General features: G+C 45.7%; 1 protein-coding gene across 19 annotated transcripts in view; it reads left to right on the forward strand.

Annotated features, from left to right (window-relative positions):
* Positions 1–17,315, forward strand: part of BIN1 (bridging integrator 1) — a 90,363-nt gene that overhangs the window by 61,448 nt on the left and 11,600 nt on the right. For 4 of the 19 annotated variants that reach the window (XM_027462197.3, XM_027462210.3, XM_027462202.3 and 1 more), the window contains 4 exons: positions 7,084–7,234; positions 10,953–11,081; positions 14,002–14,109; positions 15,800–15,823. In XM_027462197.3, coding sequence (XP_027317998.1) covers positions 7,084–7,234; positions 10,953–11,081; positions 14,002–14,109; positions 15,800–15,823 — 412 coding nt within the window. Of the gene's footprint in view, positions 1–1,950; positions 2,002–7,083; positions 7,235–10,952; positions 11,082–14,001; positions 14,110–15,799; positions 15,824–17,315 lie in introns of all 19 variants that reach the window. The other 15 variants (XM_013097533.5, XM_027462196.3, XM_027462198.3 and 12 more) reach the window with 10 other exon arrangements.

Genomic DNA, 17,315 nt, shown 5'->3' on the forward strand with positions numbered 1-17,315 from the left:
AACAATGTAGGGCTCTGGCTTCCAGCTGCCACTAATCCCACATGCCGGGTGAGCAGGAGCACAGCCCAGGTCCTCAATTGGTGTATTGATGGAGGGAGGAGGTGAAGTCAGCGTGAAGTCAGGGCAAGCTGTGGTCTGAGTGTACTGATTTGGAAGGGCTAGATGAGCTGTTGACACCTCTGTGCTCCCTCGTCTCTCCTCCCAGTTTAACCTCTTCTTACATTCATGCATAGACAACTTTTTTTTTTTTTTGGTCTCGTTCTGGCAATGCGTGTAGTGTTTGCCAACTTTAAAGAAAGAGGAAATTTGAATCAAATTTGGCCCCTGAATTTTGGGTTGCTAATACCAAATTCCCAAGATGCGAGTATCAATGCATCTTGCGAAGAAAGTGTCTTCATCTTAAGTCAGCACATGGTGCCTGTTGATCACCACCAGCAAGACTGAAGCTTTATGCAGGAGGCCACAGTGCCAATCCTCTTGTGCCATGCACCACGGTGTCTCTGATGGCAGCATCCAGTGGGGCACTTGCAAGAGGATGAGGTAACAGGACAGATGAAGGCCAGTGCCATTGCTTTGCCAGCTCCTTCCTCCTCCTGCCTTTCTTACTCAAGTAATTGATGGCAGGCTGTAGTGACAGCTGGGCCTACACATACTGCTCTGGCATGAAGTTTCTGGCCTGAAAGAGCTTCCAATTAATCAAATAGATATTCTTATGACTTCAGGCTCACAGACTGCTAGTCTCATCTGGGGAGGTAATAGGTGTCTCTGTTGCAGTTCAGTGCTCTTTGTTTGGCGAAGAGACTAGTTGGCCCTAAAAAAAAGAACAAAACCCCAAGTGCCTACACAGAGGATCCTGTGCAGGTAGCAATTTGAGTGCTGCTGCATCACCTGCTCAAACCTCAGCTGAGAGGATGGACCTGCCCCAAAACAGCTGTGATACCCCTGAGTGAAGTGGAACAGGATATTGTAGGAGGATGTGTCCAAGGTCTGCCAGGACTGTAAGTGTTTTGCAAGGATCAGGAAATGCCATGAGGCACTTGTGTCTCTCTTCCACATCTGGCCTCTCACTGTGGTTCAGGGCTGGGGCAGAACATGCAGGAGGAAATATCCCTCACCGATCTGACTGCCCATTGTGGCTCGGGGTAGGAGCAGATGCTTCCCTCGTCCTTCTCTGCTGGGCAGAGGATCGGAGATGGGTACAATGGCAGGAAATGAATTAGGAGGTGTGAGAAGAGATGCAATTATCCTCATACATCACTACAGCTGACAAAGCTGATGCTGGCTGTGTAGCACAGAGTAGCTGATGCATTTCAGGAAACTTCAGAGATGTTTGGATTTTGTTTCTGAAGAAGTTTGAACAGTCATGGTTGTCAGATGCTTAGAAAACCTAGGAGATCTGTAGTATTATCCTACTATAATTGGACAGATTGGAAAAAAACACAATAGGAAAACTGCTGATTAGGTTCCACATTAAGACTGGTGCACAGATGGCACAAAGGAGAATGGGGAGCTTGCTTCTTGTGTACCAGCATTTACAAGGGCGATTGAGGAGCTGCAATTACCCATGAGGGAAAAAAGAAAAAAAAAGGATCAGTGTCACAAAGTTCTCTGCTGATATATGCAGTTTCCTTTTTATTCTTATCCATGTGCACCCTAGCCCCATATTCCAAGAAACGGGGACAAATCTAGTTTGTTAACGTATCTGCAAATCTTTGACAGGCACAAAAAGACCTCTCCCACCCTCTTCAAAGGCCAAAGCTTTGTAGGAAGCAAGGGAAGAGTGTGTTTGTGTGTGTGTGTATTTGTGAGAGTAAGAGAGGAGTGCGTGTCATCTGGATTGCTGTGAGTTTTGTGGCACCGAGTGACTGAACGCTCGGAGGCTTGACTTTTCCTCGCTGGTTTGACTGTGCCATCCTGTAACGGAAATGATTTGCGTGCCGTCCTCAACAGAAAGAAAACTAAACTGTTCGCCAGGCTGAGGAAAAAGATGAGCAGGTACCGGTACGGAGAGCAGCATTTCGATCTGTGTTTGATTTAGTTCCTAAAACTGGAGAGGCTGTTGCTGGACTCTAACAGCCTGGCACGTGTTAACCCTGTGACGGGAGAGGGGTCCTCTGCATGATACCGTGTGTTCATGGCCTGCTGGGTCCTGCTGAAATCTCTGTGTCTGGATAATCCCATTAACTGCTTGTGTGTCTGGTTTGAAGCCTTGCTTCCTTTCCTCCCTAAGAAGGCACTGGGAAAGTTCAGGCGTTGTCTGCTCGGTTGTTTTTGTGATGACTAAAAGTGTGGTGCTGGGTTGTGCAGGGGAAATATGGGCAATTGTGGTAATTAACAATATCTAGTCTTACCTAGTGATGCTTGCCCTTTTGAACAGCTCTGAAATGCTGCATTCTCATTCCCTGCCTGGCCCAGGAGGACCAATTTTATATGTAGTCCTGTCCTATCCTACCTGGTGTGGTGGGAGGACATTGATTTGGGAGAAGGACACTTCTAGGGTTTTGCTCTTTACTTGTTCTGCTCTTGATATCCTAACCGTTGTGCTCCATTCATTTAAGATTTGTGCAGAGCTGAAGGAGAGGGAAGCCTGTTACCCTGTATAAAGACTAACAGCAGCAGCTTGCCTTTCAAGACAGTCGTGGCATTGAATAACTGGATTGCTACAGTGCTCAGAGTTCCCATAGCCAAGGTCAAGGACTCCGACAAGAATGTGCTTTGGGGCAAAGTGGGGTTTGCTGCATAGCGGCATAGAAACTTCCCCTAACTCTTGTTTTTCTCAGTCTTTGTGTTGATATTCCTTCTATGGGGTCATTATAGGAATGAAAAAAAATCCTTTTAAATCTCAAGATGTTGTTCTGCCAGCAATAAAAGTAAGTGCTGGTGAATTGGGATCCCTGCTTTCTGATCCTGGCTTCCCACTGGCTAGGCCAAATTGTACAACCTTTCTCTTTGTTGGGCATCTTGTGTAAAATTGGAAGCTGGAGGGAATAAAATGGTAATTTCACAGGGAAACTGATGGGCACATCTTAACTATTTCCTCAAATGAAAAGTAGTGAGTGAATGTCATGTAAAAAAGGAGGATTTATAGGAGTATTTCTCTGGGTGTATGTGTCTGACCTTGGCTGGGCAGTGTTGCTGTGACTGCACCAGGAGGTGTAGTGTTTGCAGTCGTTTTAACCTTTTTTTTCCATCCAAATGGATGCCACAGCCGAGGGAGAGCCTAGGAAATCTCATCTGGATGAGCTCTACCCACAACATCCTCCAGTCAAGGTCCTGCTGGCCCAGCAGTTAAGGTGTTTGACCCTGGCTTATCTGGAGGTTTCTGCTGTCAGAGCAGCTGCAGGGGGAGCAGAGAAATATGCAAACCCTGGTGCAGGGAAGGAAGGTCAGGGACTTGGTTGCTCTTTGATCTGCAGCAAAAACATACGTTTGTGCCACTGGATGCCTGGGTATGGAGGTGTTATTTTTCTTTTTCTGTCCCTCCTTTTCTGGGGAGTGGAAATAATTCTAGTGTTCAGACAGCTTTGATGTTAAAAACAAACAAAAAAAGCCACAAAAAACAGCCTAATTACTTTGGGCTGAAAGACGCTATCTGAGCCTCAGCGGAGATGCCAACCTCCTTTTTTTTTTTCTTTTTAACTTGAGAACTTGGCAGGAGGTGACTTGTCTGTTTTTACCATATTGGAGATTTGGTTCCATCCTCTAATGCAGGATTGTTACTAGCATATAGGAACCCCATCTGCAGATTTTAGTCATCTCTTCCAGAATAGATGAGGCAGCCCAGTGAAGGGTCTGGAAGCTTAGCAGCACTCTGAGAGGCTGGGCGATTTGCAGTTTTCCTTCAGTTGCAACTGTGTTAGACCTTGCTCTTGACTCTCAAAGAGCAGAGTGGTTTTCCTGTTCCCCTTCCCCTTTCCAGTTGCTTATGAAAAGGTGTTGTTCTGACAATTTTCTGCGATACATTTGGTCAGTCCCCACACTTGCTTGCTCCAGGAACACAGGGAAAAGCGGTCTGTTTGGAAACAGGGTTTTGCTCCGTGCAGGACACACAGCTTGTGCTTGCCTAGGACCCGTGGAGGCCCCAGGATCCTGGTGAGGGGCAGACCTGGTGCTGGTCACCAAGTTGCTGAATGCGCGCGGAGCAGCAAGTGCAGGAATGAAGGTGCTGCTTGTGGGGCTGGTAGAGGCTAAGTCAAAATTAGCAGTGGCATTTTCCTACGAGGATCAGCCAACACATCAAACAAGCTGTAAATAGCAGTGACTTAATGAGGGCTTTAGTGTGGGGCCCTCTCAGCCCTTCTAGGATGAGGGGAAGAAACTGGTCTGCCTTTCACGTGGGAGTCTTTCAGCAATATGTCTCCAAATTAAGCCACTGCCAGACACCACAAATACGCTACCAAAAAGCTCTTTCATGGCTTCTAGAAAAGGAGTGTGAACTCCTTTCTTGCCAGGAGAAAAATCCCTTTCACATGCTTAGTTGGAGAAACGTACACTAGTGCTGGTAGCCAGGACTCCCCAGTCTGCCCAGGAGTTTGAGAAGTCCTGGCAGTCCGGCCACAGGTCTCTGTCCTCTCCATCTCCTCCAACGTGACTCTAGTAACATTTTTTCTTTCCTCAACTCTAGCACCAGGAGGTATTTTCTTTACATTTTCACAAGCAAAACAGTTAGATTGAGGAACATATTGCCTCACCTCTTCCTGATTTTTCCCCGGTTTAGTTCCTTGATTTTGTTCGCCACATTTGAAGCCTCTCACACGCACTTGCCCATGCCTTGGGACACCTCTCTGGGCTGAGCATTTTGCAGTCCCAGGCAGTCCTACGCAATTCATCGCTATCATTCTCATCCGTCTGCAGCAACCCTTACTGACATGAGGGTAGGACCCCCTTGGAGATCCCAGAGGCGATGCATTGGGGTGCAGGATCTGTGTCTTCAGTGAGGCTGGGCTCAGCAAGGTCATCATTCCAGCCTCTGATGGTGCTGTAAATGGTGTTGCCGTGGAAATAGTACCAAGATAATGCTTCTCCTGAAATCGTGTTGAGGTTTCAATGTTGTGAACCTGTTACATGGAGCCTGCTGTTTCCTGGTAACTCTCATTTAGAGCAAGACTTCCTTACCTTCACTCCAACCATTATTACCTGTAGCACATTATTATCTGTAGCACAGCCTTGGCAATGTCACAGAACCCTTCCTGCAAAACCCTCTGTGTTGAAGTGACTTGGGGGGGACATCTTAGGAAGGACACTAGGCATGTGCAGTCACCCTGGAGAGCTGCAAAGGTCAATGTATGTGTTCCTTAGTCCTTCCTCTTCCCCTTTCCCTCTTCCTCTCAACCTTTGGCGTGTGTGCCCCTGACTGAGAGCTGCTTGCACAAAACACCCCTGGGTTTGTTGCATCATGTCGGTGTACTGCTGGCATCAGTGTCATCAGAAACACCCGACCTGCATGTGGACCCGCGAGCAAGTGCTTTGTGGGAAAAGGTGTGTGGGGTGTGTGGATATGGGGTGGAAGGTGGAGAAATGGGTGAGGGCAAAGTGAATGAAGAGGGAACGGGGTGGGAAGCTTGAAAGCTGGAATGCTGAGCAGGGGGAGATGCTTGCTTGGGAGGGGAGGTTTTTCGAAATGTCTTGCTGTCCCTTCCTCCTCTCGCTGTCCTCTTACTTGTGAGTGTTTAGGAATGAGGCCATTGTGCATGTTAGCCCATGACCACCACACCTTGGGCATCCAAGCGTGAGTGGACGTACATCTCCAGAGCTCTGGGCTCTCCTGGGACAGTGCAAAGAAATAATCTGTGTGTTCCTCAGAACCAGGCTACATGGCTGCAGTTGTGGCTCTGTGCCAGGATTTATTGTCACAGGCTGGAGCAAAGGATCTGTGCCTTTCAGCCTTCTTCCAGCCTTCTCCCTTTTTTTGTAAGTGGAGGCAAACACTGCTCCCTCCAGATGAGGCTGCACAGCCCTTTTGAAATATTCCGTAATATTCTGTGTTCAGCTGTGCATAGTTTTGCCAAATTGCAACCACTTCTGCTAAAATATCCTCTACTAGTGTGAGTGCTTCTGCATGACTTGAGATAAGCTGATTGGTTGCTTTTTAGGGAGCTGAGTTTCAGCCAATTTTTTAAGCTATTCCTGAGAATAAGGCTGGGAAAATGAGTTTAGCTTTATCCCTGTTGAAACTCTCTGTTAACCAACCTTTAGCTGAATCTCTCATGATTCTGCAGGTTGAAGCACAGATTTGACACTCAGCCAGGGCATGCCTTTAGGGAAAGGCATTTGCCTCTTGCCATTCCTTTCAAAAATCCAAATCTGGCCAAGTTATGAACCAACAAATGCCATTGGCATATGCTTCCTGCATCTTAATTCTCTAAAGGGTCCCTTTTGACTGTGTTAGAAACAGTCCTGGAACAAGGACCAGCTGGAAAGACAAAGACAGCAGGGGTTCATCGTAGAAAACAGGCTGAAGAAACTTTCCATAGTAGGGAACAGTCTATTAGTAGCCAAAATCTCACTGTTTCTTTGCTGTCTGGAATGATCTGTGAAACTTTGGGCAACTTTTTCCATCTTCCAGCTCAGACAGTTCGTCCTATGTAGAGTAATATGATAATGTTTTATTACTGCCTTAGTTCGGGTGTTGCAGATCTGCATATGGATCTGTTGCTCACAACACATGTGGGTGTCAGTACAATTCCACCCAGAGAAATTTTTATCTGTAAAATGTATAAAATTAATTGAGTTAGGATCTACCAGAATTAAGGATGCCTGCGGGTTTTTTTATTTTGATTTGTTCCACTCCTCCCTCCCCTCCCTCCCCCCAAAATGTATTCATGCAGTAGGAATTTATTGGGAACCTGCTGCCCAGTAATCCTACTTCATTGTGTTGGGCTGGAAGTGACTCAGCGAGGATGCTTCTCAGAAAGTTTGTAGAGGCTTCACATATCTTCATCACATGTCTGGACAGTGAAGCAAAGAGGTAAAGGAGGCCAGTGATCTGTGCTGGTTAGCACAACTTCTCCTAGGCCTGGCTCAGACTTCTCTTCTCTCTCTCTGTCTGTCTCTCTTTTCTCTCCGTCTCTCCCCTTCCTTCAGTGACAGCACCCCAGCGAAAGCAAATAAAAGCCCCTCGCCTCCACCAGATGGATCTCCCATCACCAGCCCTGAGACCAAGACTGTCAACCATGAGCTGGAACCGTCCACTTTGGAAGCACCTGGGGCAAGCATCCCAAAGTCACCATCTCAGGTAGCGTCCCCATGACATTGACCATGTCTCTGCTGTATGACCACTGATGACACATGCTCTGTGAGTTAGACGTCCATCAGTTGCTTTTTTGGACCTCTTCCTGCTACTGAACACAGAAAACATAACATGATGGTTGTTCTCCATCAGTGTGGGCAAGAATGAGGTTTCTGAGGATGCCAGTTGTTCATTGATCTTCTTTGTATTGTACAGTGAAGTACTAAAGCTGTCTCTGAATGCCTCTACAGGGGGAAGGCCAGTAATATAGGTTGGATGGCCAAGAAAATCTAGGGAGGGTGTAGCAAGGCAAGGAAGTTTGTTCTTTACACTTGAATTAACCTGTGGAATTGAATGGTCATGCCTCTTCCCAAGAACTGCTGTAAATTATGAGGGTCTGAAGAAAAAAGTTTAATATTGATATGGATTTTTTTTTTGATATGGAATTATTTTGCATTGTTTTACTTTAGCCTAGTATTTTACCTTGGGATTAAAAATAAAGGCATTATAGTACACTATGAAGAAATTAGGTGCGTAGCAGGAAGGAGACTGTTATGTGGTTTCTGATACCTTCCACACAGCCTTTGTTAGTACTTCCCTTACATGGGGGACACCCAGCAGCATGTTTAAAATAGGAAATGTAGCTGCTGCTACTTAGCATATCATATGTTATGTTTCACTTTGGGATTTAAGGAAAAGAAAACATTTGTTTTTCCTAAATTTTCCATATTTTCCCCTATTGCTGAGTAGGGGAAAAGCTTAGTGGAGACAAGCTAGCTGGGCCAGATTCATGTCCTTGCATTTCAATAAGTGGGACACCAAGGAGCAGTCCTTCAGGAAGAATTAAAGCTGAGAGGTGTTCTGGCCAAACTGGTAAGAAAATACCTATTGCTGCTAAAACAAATAAAATAAAATGATGAAAGTAACTCAGAACTTCCTTGCTATTATCATATGTAGCAATGTGATTCCAAATCCAGGCCTGTGGAGCACGGTTGTTTCCTGTTTCTGGAATAACCTCTCACAGTATTTTTCCCTCCCCTGTGTTTTTGATTTTCAGCAGGACAAAAAGGGATATTTTCACATTGCCAAAAGGTCTTTTCCTGATTTGAGAATTGAGGATGTCTGGCTGTGTCTGCAGGACTTCTCCAGGGTCTCTGCACTACTGAGCATTGTACAGCTTAGAGTGGCTTCACCACCCCCAGGTAGACCCCGCCTTGGAGTGGGGTCTATGGATAGAAGGAGAGAGGATAGTGCATATTTTTCCAGAACTGCCTTCCTTTTTTTTTTTCAAAGATCACCACAACTAAGTGGAAATGTGGAACAAGACATTGTCCAGATCTATTGAACTTTCACTGCAGATTTCACTTGTGCTGCCTATGGACTTGTCTTGCTGAGTTTGGTTTCTTCCCTTTCCTTTAAATACCACACCTAAGCCTTGTTTTTGCCAGGCTGCAAGTGCTTGCTCATTCACTTGCTGCCTTCCTGCCCACAGGAATGGGGCTGGAAGCACCCCTTGTTGAGCAAGCAGAATGTTCCAGCAGAGCCCCATCTGGAACCTCCGATGGGTCAAAGGCAAGACTGAGATGGTGTTTGCAGCTTCTGCTGCCACCGTCTGGCCGCTCTTTCCCACTCTATGTTTTAATTAATTTTCCTAAGCCTCACTACAGTGAAGAGCAAGAGCTCCTCTCCATGTTCTCACTAGGTGCTGAGAGATGAAGCTTGCTTCAGAGGGAGGGAAGGCAAGGACAGGGCTTTTGTACTCAGAGCCAAGCCTGGTGCCTATATGGCAAGGTCCAGAAACTCAGCCCGTGTCAGCTTGCCAGCCAGCTGGAAGACACAAGTGTCTGTAAACAGTGCTCGACTTTAACACCAATTCAGCTTTACATGTGTCATTACTTTTGACCCACGGGTAAGTGTTTTGCTCTAGGGTCCTCCAAGGGAGGCAAGGGGCCTCCTACTGTATGGGAGGCCAGATCAAAAAGCAACAAGCAAGTGTAGTTCTCTACCCATTTCCTCCCTGTCTGAAAAACTAATGCAAATCATAAGCAGAGGCTATAGAGAAAAAGACAACAAAACAGGAGAGACCACATAAATACTGGCTTGATTTTGAACAATTCCCTGTGCCAAAAAGGAGCTCTTTTACTGTCACTTTCCTTTAATTCTTGAAAACATCTGTTTTGGAATTTCTGTGTTTTGGAAGAAGCGGCCACAACTCTCTGCAGCGAGTAATTTGATGATGACACAGGACTTCAAGGGTCTGTGAAATTGTAAAGGTCAGACTTTTGCTCTCAGTTACACCACTGACAGACACTAATGACACTTCTGAAAACAGCACGGCTGTGGTGAATTTAAACAGATCAAGCTCTGTGGGATCCAAATCAGCAGGAAGATTGTAGGGGGGTTATTTTATTCTAGTCAGCAAAATAGTTCTTCATGCTTCATGCAGTTCAAGGTATAACCTGACATCAGTATGCAGTCCTGTTGTCTTTGAGAAGTGGTACTAAACTGCTGTTGGAGATAATGCTGGACAATGTGGAAGTGCTGGTCTCTAAGACACTAATGCACAGAAGAGGGCAGAATATGGACTGTTTTAGAGAAGTAAATCACTAAAGAGTCAGGATCTTTTTAGCTTTGGGTTTGTGATTGGAGCTTTCAATTTCTGCAGGTGGTGGCTCTGTTCTGAGGGTATCTTTCCCTGAAATTTCTGGTCTCTTCTTGTACCTGGCAAGCAGGTTTTCAGTAAGGGATTGTTTTTAGGTGACACGGATGCATCATGTTCTGCAAACAGTGAAAAGCTGGGAGTGAATACACTACTTTTCATCATTTCCTCTAGCCAGCCATTCAGTGGAAAATGCGTGTTTGCATTCTCACTTACACTGTCTAAAGTAGGTTAACCCATTAGAGAACTGGACATATTCTTAGCAATCTGAATAAATCCACTGAGGGTGGATGCACTGTCAGGCTGAGCCTTTCAGCATGATAAGAGGGTATTAGGATGGGTTAGAGTCACAGGGTCAGATTTCATTGAGCCTTCTCTGGGATCTCCATTTGGGCTGCGCTTGTGACTTCATCAGTGTCAGTGCTCATTGGTGAAACTGAGAGCTGAGTTGGGCCCACAGCAGTCACGGCTTCTCAGGAGCTGGACTTGTTCTTGCCCAAAACTGAGATATGGTAAGATGCCATGAAGGGTTCCGTCTGACATTCCATAAGGTATACTGATAACCCATTGCTGGGCAGATCAGAATCTGGCCTCATGGCCATCCCATAATACAAATTGCGTCTGGGTTCTCGTTCCATTAGGTATGGTAAGTATGGCAAATGGTGGCAGAACTGGCCTGGTCTATCGAATCTGTTTTGAGTAACTGATCTGCTCCCTTCCCAGTGGTTCTTTGGAAGGTTGCACATGCTCTAATTATGTATGCATGTCCTGTCGATGCATATTAATTGTGTTACGCTTCTCCTCTGCAGAGGGAAACTTGCCCACGGCTGAAGTGTAACTAATGATGCCAAACCTTCTCTGGAGGCGTGTGGTTGTTTTTTTATTTCGTTTCGTTTCGTTCTGCCCTTCTCCTTCCCTCTCTCCAGATGGAGTTGACAGAACCCTTCTCTGTGACTGTGGTTGTGATTTCCCCCACCTTCAGTTTTTGTGGCTAACCTGGTTCCTGTCTCTGGTTTTTTTGGGTGTCGCCGTCTGTGCTGTGGCCATGTGCTCACTTGCATGCAGTTGAGGAAAGGGCCTCCGGTGCCTCCGCCTCCAAAAGTCACCCCTTCCAAGGAGATCAAGCAAGAGAACATCATCAGTCTGTTTGATGACAATTTTGTCCCTGAGATAAGTGTGACAACCCCCTCGCAGGTTAGCTGCTATGCCCTGCATTATACTTGTCTTCCTCTGAACTTTTCCTTCTGATCTTTATTCTCTCTGGAGCTGTCAAGCCATGAAACCTGGTCAGGCAAAGGAGGAGCACGAGCTCGGCATGAGACCTCAGGCGGCGAAGGGATAGATGGGGGGCCATCTTAGTGGGCAGTGTGGCTAGAAGGCAGCTTTGGCCAAGACGTTGCCCTTTGAGAACTTTAATTTACAGAGAAACGTGAAAAATGCAACTGGTGAAGATACTATGAAGTTATCACTGTGTTCAGCCGCAGTGCACATGGATTATGGCTTGGCTCACCTTGCATCCCATGATATGTGCCTTCCAGGCCCACAGATCCTGGGTGTGGGTGAAGCATGTGTTTTCTGCTCCTGTGCATCCCTAAGTGACGACACTGGCAGCTGTGCCAGTGGTGGGAGAAGGCAGTTTTGTACCATCTCAGTGCCTTTATACATGGGCTTTGTGGTGACTTTTAACGCCCATACCTGCGCTGGAAGGGCCGACAGGAATTGGGGGATGCAGTACAGACAGGCAGGACCGTGCCTGCTGTGAATTCAGGACTCCTGACTCTGTCACTCTTAACCAGCCAGCGGTTCCCATCAGAATGCATGTTTCCAGCCACATGGCACCTTTTGAAGCCCTAAAAATGGAGCAACATTTTCAAACAATGTGTTTTTCATCTTCACTTTCCTTTTTATTAGCATCACTGGAAGAGAGGATGCCTAAATGGGGAATTCTGTATTGGATCTAGGAGAATGGTGGTCCTTAATGTATAGGGGAGCCTGACCAGATTTCTGGCTGCATTATGAGACACATGCATCTATATTTTTTATATATATACATGTATATATAATATATATATATTTCCTAAATGCTTGTTAAAGCACAAGTAACGTCTCTATCAGTATTCATCTGTGACTCGCTAACTTTTCTTTGTATCATGCTGCTCCTTTGCCTCTGGTTTGCCACCTTCCACCCAGCTGGTGAGGAGCCAAGGTGGAGTGGGGAGGGAAGGGATGTCAATGTCAGATTTTGCATTGCGATAGATTTAAGTTTGCAGAGCAGAGAGATGGTTTGACTGCAGTATTGGAAGGGGGGACCACAGGCAGCTGAGCAACTCTTTCATTCTCTGTTCTCCTTTATCATACTGGACAACTTTGTGTGCCCTGTGGTTTGTATCATGTATTTCCATGTGAATGCTTGCCTTTAGCCAGACATGCTCTTCTCCACCTGATCAGTGGCCTGACCCAGGATGGGATCTGCTGTGACATGCAATTGGATGGGATTTCTGAGGGAGTATTATGGTTGCCAGAACAATCTTCACTGAAGCACCCAGCAGCCACTAGTGTTCAGTGCATTGCCCAGGGCTGTTCCTGTCAGATGACTTGGGTCCAGTGAGCTTTCTTGTGGGAGATCTGGGTAAAGGCAAAGGGTGCTAGGCTTTGCATGTAAGTCTTGAATGGCAGGTAAGATTCTTCCATGACCGGACCCTTTGGTGTCCAACTGCCAAAAAAAAAAAGCTACAGATTAGGGTTTGAACCTTTCCAATGGCTTCAGTGTGTGCTGGGGGAGTGTACTAGAATGCCAGTTGGTTTTAGCATACTGTTGTGAGACGGGTGAACGTGGTTCCTTGCCCTCCTGGAACTGGGGATATTAAAAAGAGTGAGGTAAGGATGGTCATAAGGGAGGGAAAAATCTAAAAGAGCATTGGTGTAAGAGGAAATTAGAGGAGGTGAAGATGATGGTGGTACGTGTTGCATGCAGAGGACTTTCTCTTATATTATGTCTCACTTAGAATCATAGAATATCCTGAGTTGGAAGGGACCCTTAAGGATCATCAAGTCCAGCTCTTGACACCGCACAGGTCTACCCAAAAGTTCAGACCATGTGACTAAGACCATGTGACTTCTTTCCACAAGTTCTTCCATGTTGGGGCCATGATGTAAATGAAGACCAGCCTGCCAGCCTTGGTGTATTGTTGGACAGGTAGCTGAAGGGGTAGGGCAAGCAAGCTTGGAAGATCAGTGAAAGTGGGGTCAAATCCTCCTGGACTGCAGCTTCCTCTGAAGCTGAATAGGAAGGCCATAGTGGTTAGGCTAAATCTGACAATCAGCTGTGATGGTAGTTGTTTTGAGTACTAGTGATTCCTTCGTGACTGTTTTATTAGTGGTAATCAGTGAATGTGTCGTCATAATCTTTAGCCAGAGCATTATTCAAAGAAAGGTATTCTGCTGGCATTGAAGAGAGTAGCTAAGCCTCTCAGGTGTGTGCTGTGTTAGATGTCTCGTGTGTGCACATTGATGGGATGTCCTGAAATGGAAGGCATTGGAAACGGCACTTTGGAGTGGGAAGTGATTCAGATCCCTTAGCTAGGGTGAGCTGCCATACTCTGTATTTCTGTTTCTGGAGGGATTTAGGAGCAATCAGGTCCCTCAGACTTGTCTTCCAGAAGTTTCATTGTTCTTCTGCCTAGGTCCCTGTTCCTGAGATAAGTGGTGTGGATGGCAGCTCCTATGAGTGGGGGGCAGGGGTTCTGTCCTGGGCCTTCCACACAGAGGCAGCTGGATGAGCTGTAAGGAACAAATATACAGAGAAGGCCACCTGAGTTGGCAGTGGTGGTGATCTTTTTGCCTGTAGCAGGTCAGGTGCTTACACTGTGTGAGCTTGTTTGGTCAGGTGAGAAGACGAGTGAGCCTCGTGGAAAAAGCCCAGGTTTGGTTGATAGCAAAGGCATGCTTCCTGCCTGTGGTTACGGGCACAAAGCAGTCAGGAGTCACGTCAGGTGTCTGCATCCCCACAACATCTCTGCGCTTGCAGCCTTAGCTCCTGGATGTCGCGTACCCTCTACTGTGCACATGTGTGTGTCTAATGCTCGTCCTGCTTTTCTTCCTCACTGCTGCCAAGTTTGATGCCCCTGGGCCCTTCCAGGAGGGAGCCAGCCTGTTGGATCTGGATTTTGATCCCATTAAACCAGATGCCACTGTGGGGAAGACCCCCACACCTGCCTCCCAGGTTGGTTCATATCACCATTCCCTCTCAGTGCAAAACTGACTTCTTGCCAAGGGTCACCTCGATCTTCTCTGCTGGATCTGTAAGTCCAGTGAGAGTCAGGTGGCTGTTAGCTAGGCCACAGGCTGGCACTAGGTGCCTGTGCTTTGCTCTAAGGATCTATTGATTGACAACTCACTCAACTCATCCATCTGTAGATTAGCATCCACTGTGTGCTGTATGGACTTAAACCATTACTCTGTGAATAGGCATTCAATCTACGCTCTGTGTGCCTGCTATAAATTGCTCTCAAAGGGATTTTTAATAAGCGGGCTCTTTGATAGCAGTTACTTAAGATGAATAAAGCTGTAGACAGATACTCAAGTAACATCAAGTGCTTTTTTTTCTTTCTTTTTTTATTTTTTTTTCTGGGTATAACAGCCTTTGTTCACATCAAAGTACTAGCTTCTTCCCTGAACATACTGTTAACACAGTGAAGTATTAAAAAGGAAGATGCCTAATTCTGCTCTGGCCTATACCTGCTACTGTCCCAGGAGGACCATGCTTCAATTTCTTTCTAAATGGCTGGAGTCTGTGAAGGGCACCCAAATTCAGCTGTTGTCTTTCACCCAGACATTCCACTTCATATGTACAAAATGGGTATTATTTTCACATGGTTTCCATTAAAGTTTGTAATAACACAATTGGGATGTTTACAATATTTCTCCATTATCACAATGTCAAATAGACCTGTTTGAAACAAATTTTTGTAGCAATAAGATCTCTGTTAGGCACTTGAGTCTTCTAAATTAAGATGCTACATTACAAAATGCTTGTTATTATCATAATTTAATACACCTCAGTGTGCCAAACTGCTACTTTCTGGAACTTTGGGCAGATTGGCATTTCCTGACTGCATGCCTGACTGAACAAACTACATACCCAGAATAAGCTTATTTTTTCCTTTACTAGGATTTTTTTTTTTTGTCTGAACCACCAGTTATAACTTTGATAATCAGGTATATTGATATTAGGTATTAGTATAAATTCAACTTTAAAAGGGTATTATTTGTTACCCTTCCAGCAAGCAACAAATATTACACTGAGTAGGATTTTCAAAACTGCTCAACAATAGATTATTTGGTGTTCTAATATATATGTTGTTAGCGTCAGAAGGTCATTAAAGAGTCTGAAATTAATAATTGTAATGGTAACCACAGTATTAAAACCTAGCACAAACCACACAGTTTTCAAAGGAGTCAAGTTTGTTTCCTATAGTGCAGACATTATGGCAGAGAGGTTAAAATATTTCACTGCTGATCCAAAGACACTAACTGAAGTCTTGATCTGAAATCGTTCTTAACTGTGTTGTCTGGGGAGATAAGGGTGCATATTTAGCTCTAATAGACCACAAACTCATGATTTTTTTCTGCCTGTGTGGTCTGCCAGTGATGATTGAATGTAGCTTGTCTGTTTCCTTTCATTCCAAAGGTAGGAATAACCCTCACTCAAAAAAGCCTTGGGACTTAATTTAGATATGCTGGGGGGAGGAGTGGATAAATTCAGGCATTAAAAATATTTTTAAAACATGCAGAGGTAAGTGCTGTTGAATGCATATGCCTGCTTCAGACTGATCAGTGTCTATAATGTTTGTACTCACTAAAATAATCACGTATAAACATGTTTTGTTTTTGTTGCTCTTTGACATGCATAGTCTTTACCTTGGGATTTATGGGAGGTAAGAACTTCATATGGCTTTCATCTCTCATCATGTGTACTGTGCATGTGCCAGTGCCATCTCTTTGTGCATACCAGTTCCATTTTCCTCACTGCTTTTCTTCCATGCATCCCCCAAACCAAAGTTGCTCCGTGTAATGCTGAACCCACTTTTGCACCTTCTGTCAAGCCCTGGGAGCAGCCATGTTTGCAAATCAGGTCTGGCGCTGTAACTTAATGCCTCCACCACCAAACCACCCCAGTGCTAACTCACTTACCTTTCCCATGGCATGGTGCTGTGACCTTCTCCCCAGACTTAATCCCACTGTGGCATCATCCTCACCCTCCATCCCCCAAACTCTGTGTGTCCTGTTGGTCTTGTGTGTGATGCATAAATGTCTCGGGTGTCCCTGGTCCTTACTACTTGTACCATTGGGTATACATACCTGTTTGGGATTTTCTGCAGTGTTTGCTGTTCATTGACCATCACTGTCAGGCTGATGTGAAATAGCCCAGCCTGTGTCTAAGTAAAATGTTAAGAGCAGGCCCAAAACTTGCCTGTCACCTGCCACAACCCCAGCTTTGGAGCTTGTTGGCAAGGGAGACTCTACACACGCTCTGCATCTTGAACCTAAGCTGGACACTCATTTGTGCCCTCTAGATATATCAGGCCTGGGAAGGTCTCGGAGTGCTGCAGTTTAGCCCATGTGGAGATACACCAAGCACAGCTGCTTTTGAGCGCCTCTGCACAAACAGCTAGCAGTGTGGACAGAAAACACTTGGTCTGGGCACTCAAGCCTGTGACTTGAGCTGGCTGTAACCCATGGTGTAGATGTAAGCAACGTGTCCTTGGCTTGCACCACGGGATTGAGTCTTGCCAACCTTCCAATTCTCAAAGGCCAGATCAGCATCTAGAGTCAGTGCATAAGAGGAAACAGCTTTACGCTTGCTGAGAGTCTGGCCCAAGGACTCACTGTGGCCAGTGCTTTCCTTCACATGAGTCTGGGTCGTGTTGAAAGATGTTGCCCTTGTGTGCTTTGTCAGCCATCAGTGTTTAACATCTGTCACTTCATTTTATGTGCATTGTCAGTCTGTCTTAAAAAGAAATAAAAGTCTGTGTTTTGGCAAGGAAAGATCTCATCATGCCTTTCAAGTGGACAGGCAGTGCGAGAGGTATGACTGTGTGTGACTGAACTGTGCTTACAATCAAGTTTGGGGCCATTTCTCCCATTCTGGAAACCCGAAGGACAGTATAACTGGGGAATGGTACTAGACGAGATGCTCTCACCATCCCAGTTCTCACCTTGGCATCCCATACAGTGTTAAAGGGCAGAGCTCCCCATAGCTGAGGAATCCTCCTTTTTGCTCCTCAAGCATTCTGAAGTGGTTTTGCTCTAATGTTGTTTTTAGCTGTTGATGAGAGATTTTGTTGCCAGGGTGCACAGCCCCATATGCTATGGGGTTAACAACTGCATAGAAACTTGGAGAATCTGCTTAGTTCTGCAGACCAGTAA

The sequence above is a fragment of the Anas platyrhynchos genome, chromosome 7, assembly GCF_047663525.1.
Source record: "Anas platyrhynchos isolate ZD024472 breed Pekin duck chromosome 7, IASCAAS_PekinDuck_T2T, whole genome shotgun sequence".
In the NCBI taxonomy this organism is placed as follows: Eukaryota; Metazoa; Chordata; class Aves; order Anseriformes; family Anatidae; genus Anas; species Anas platyrhynchos.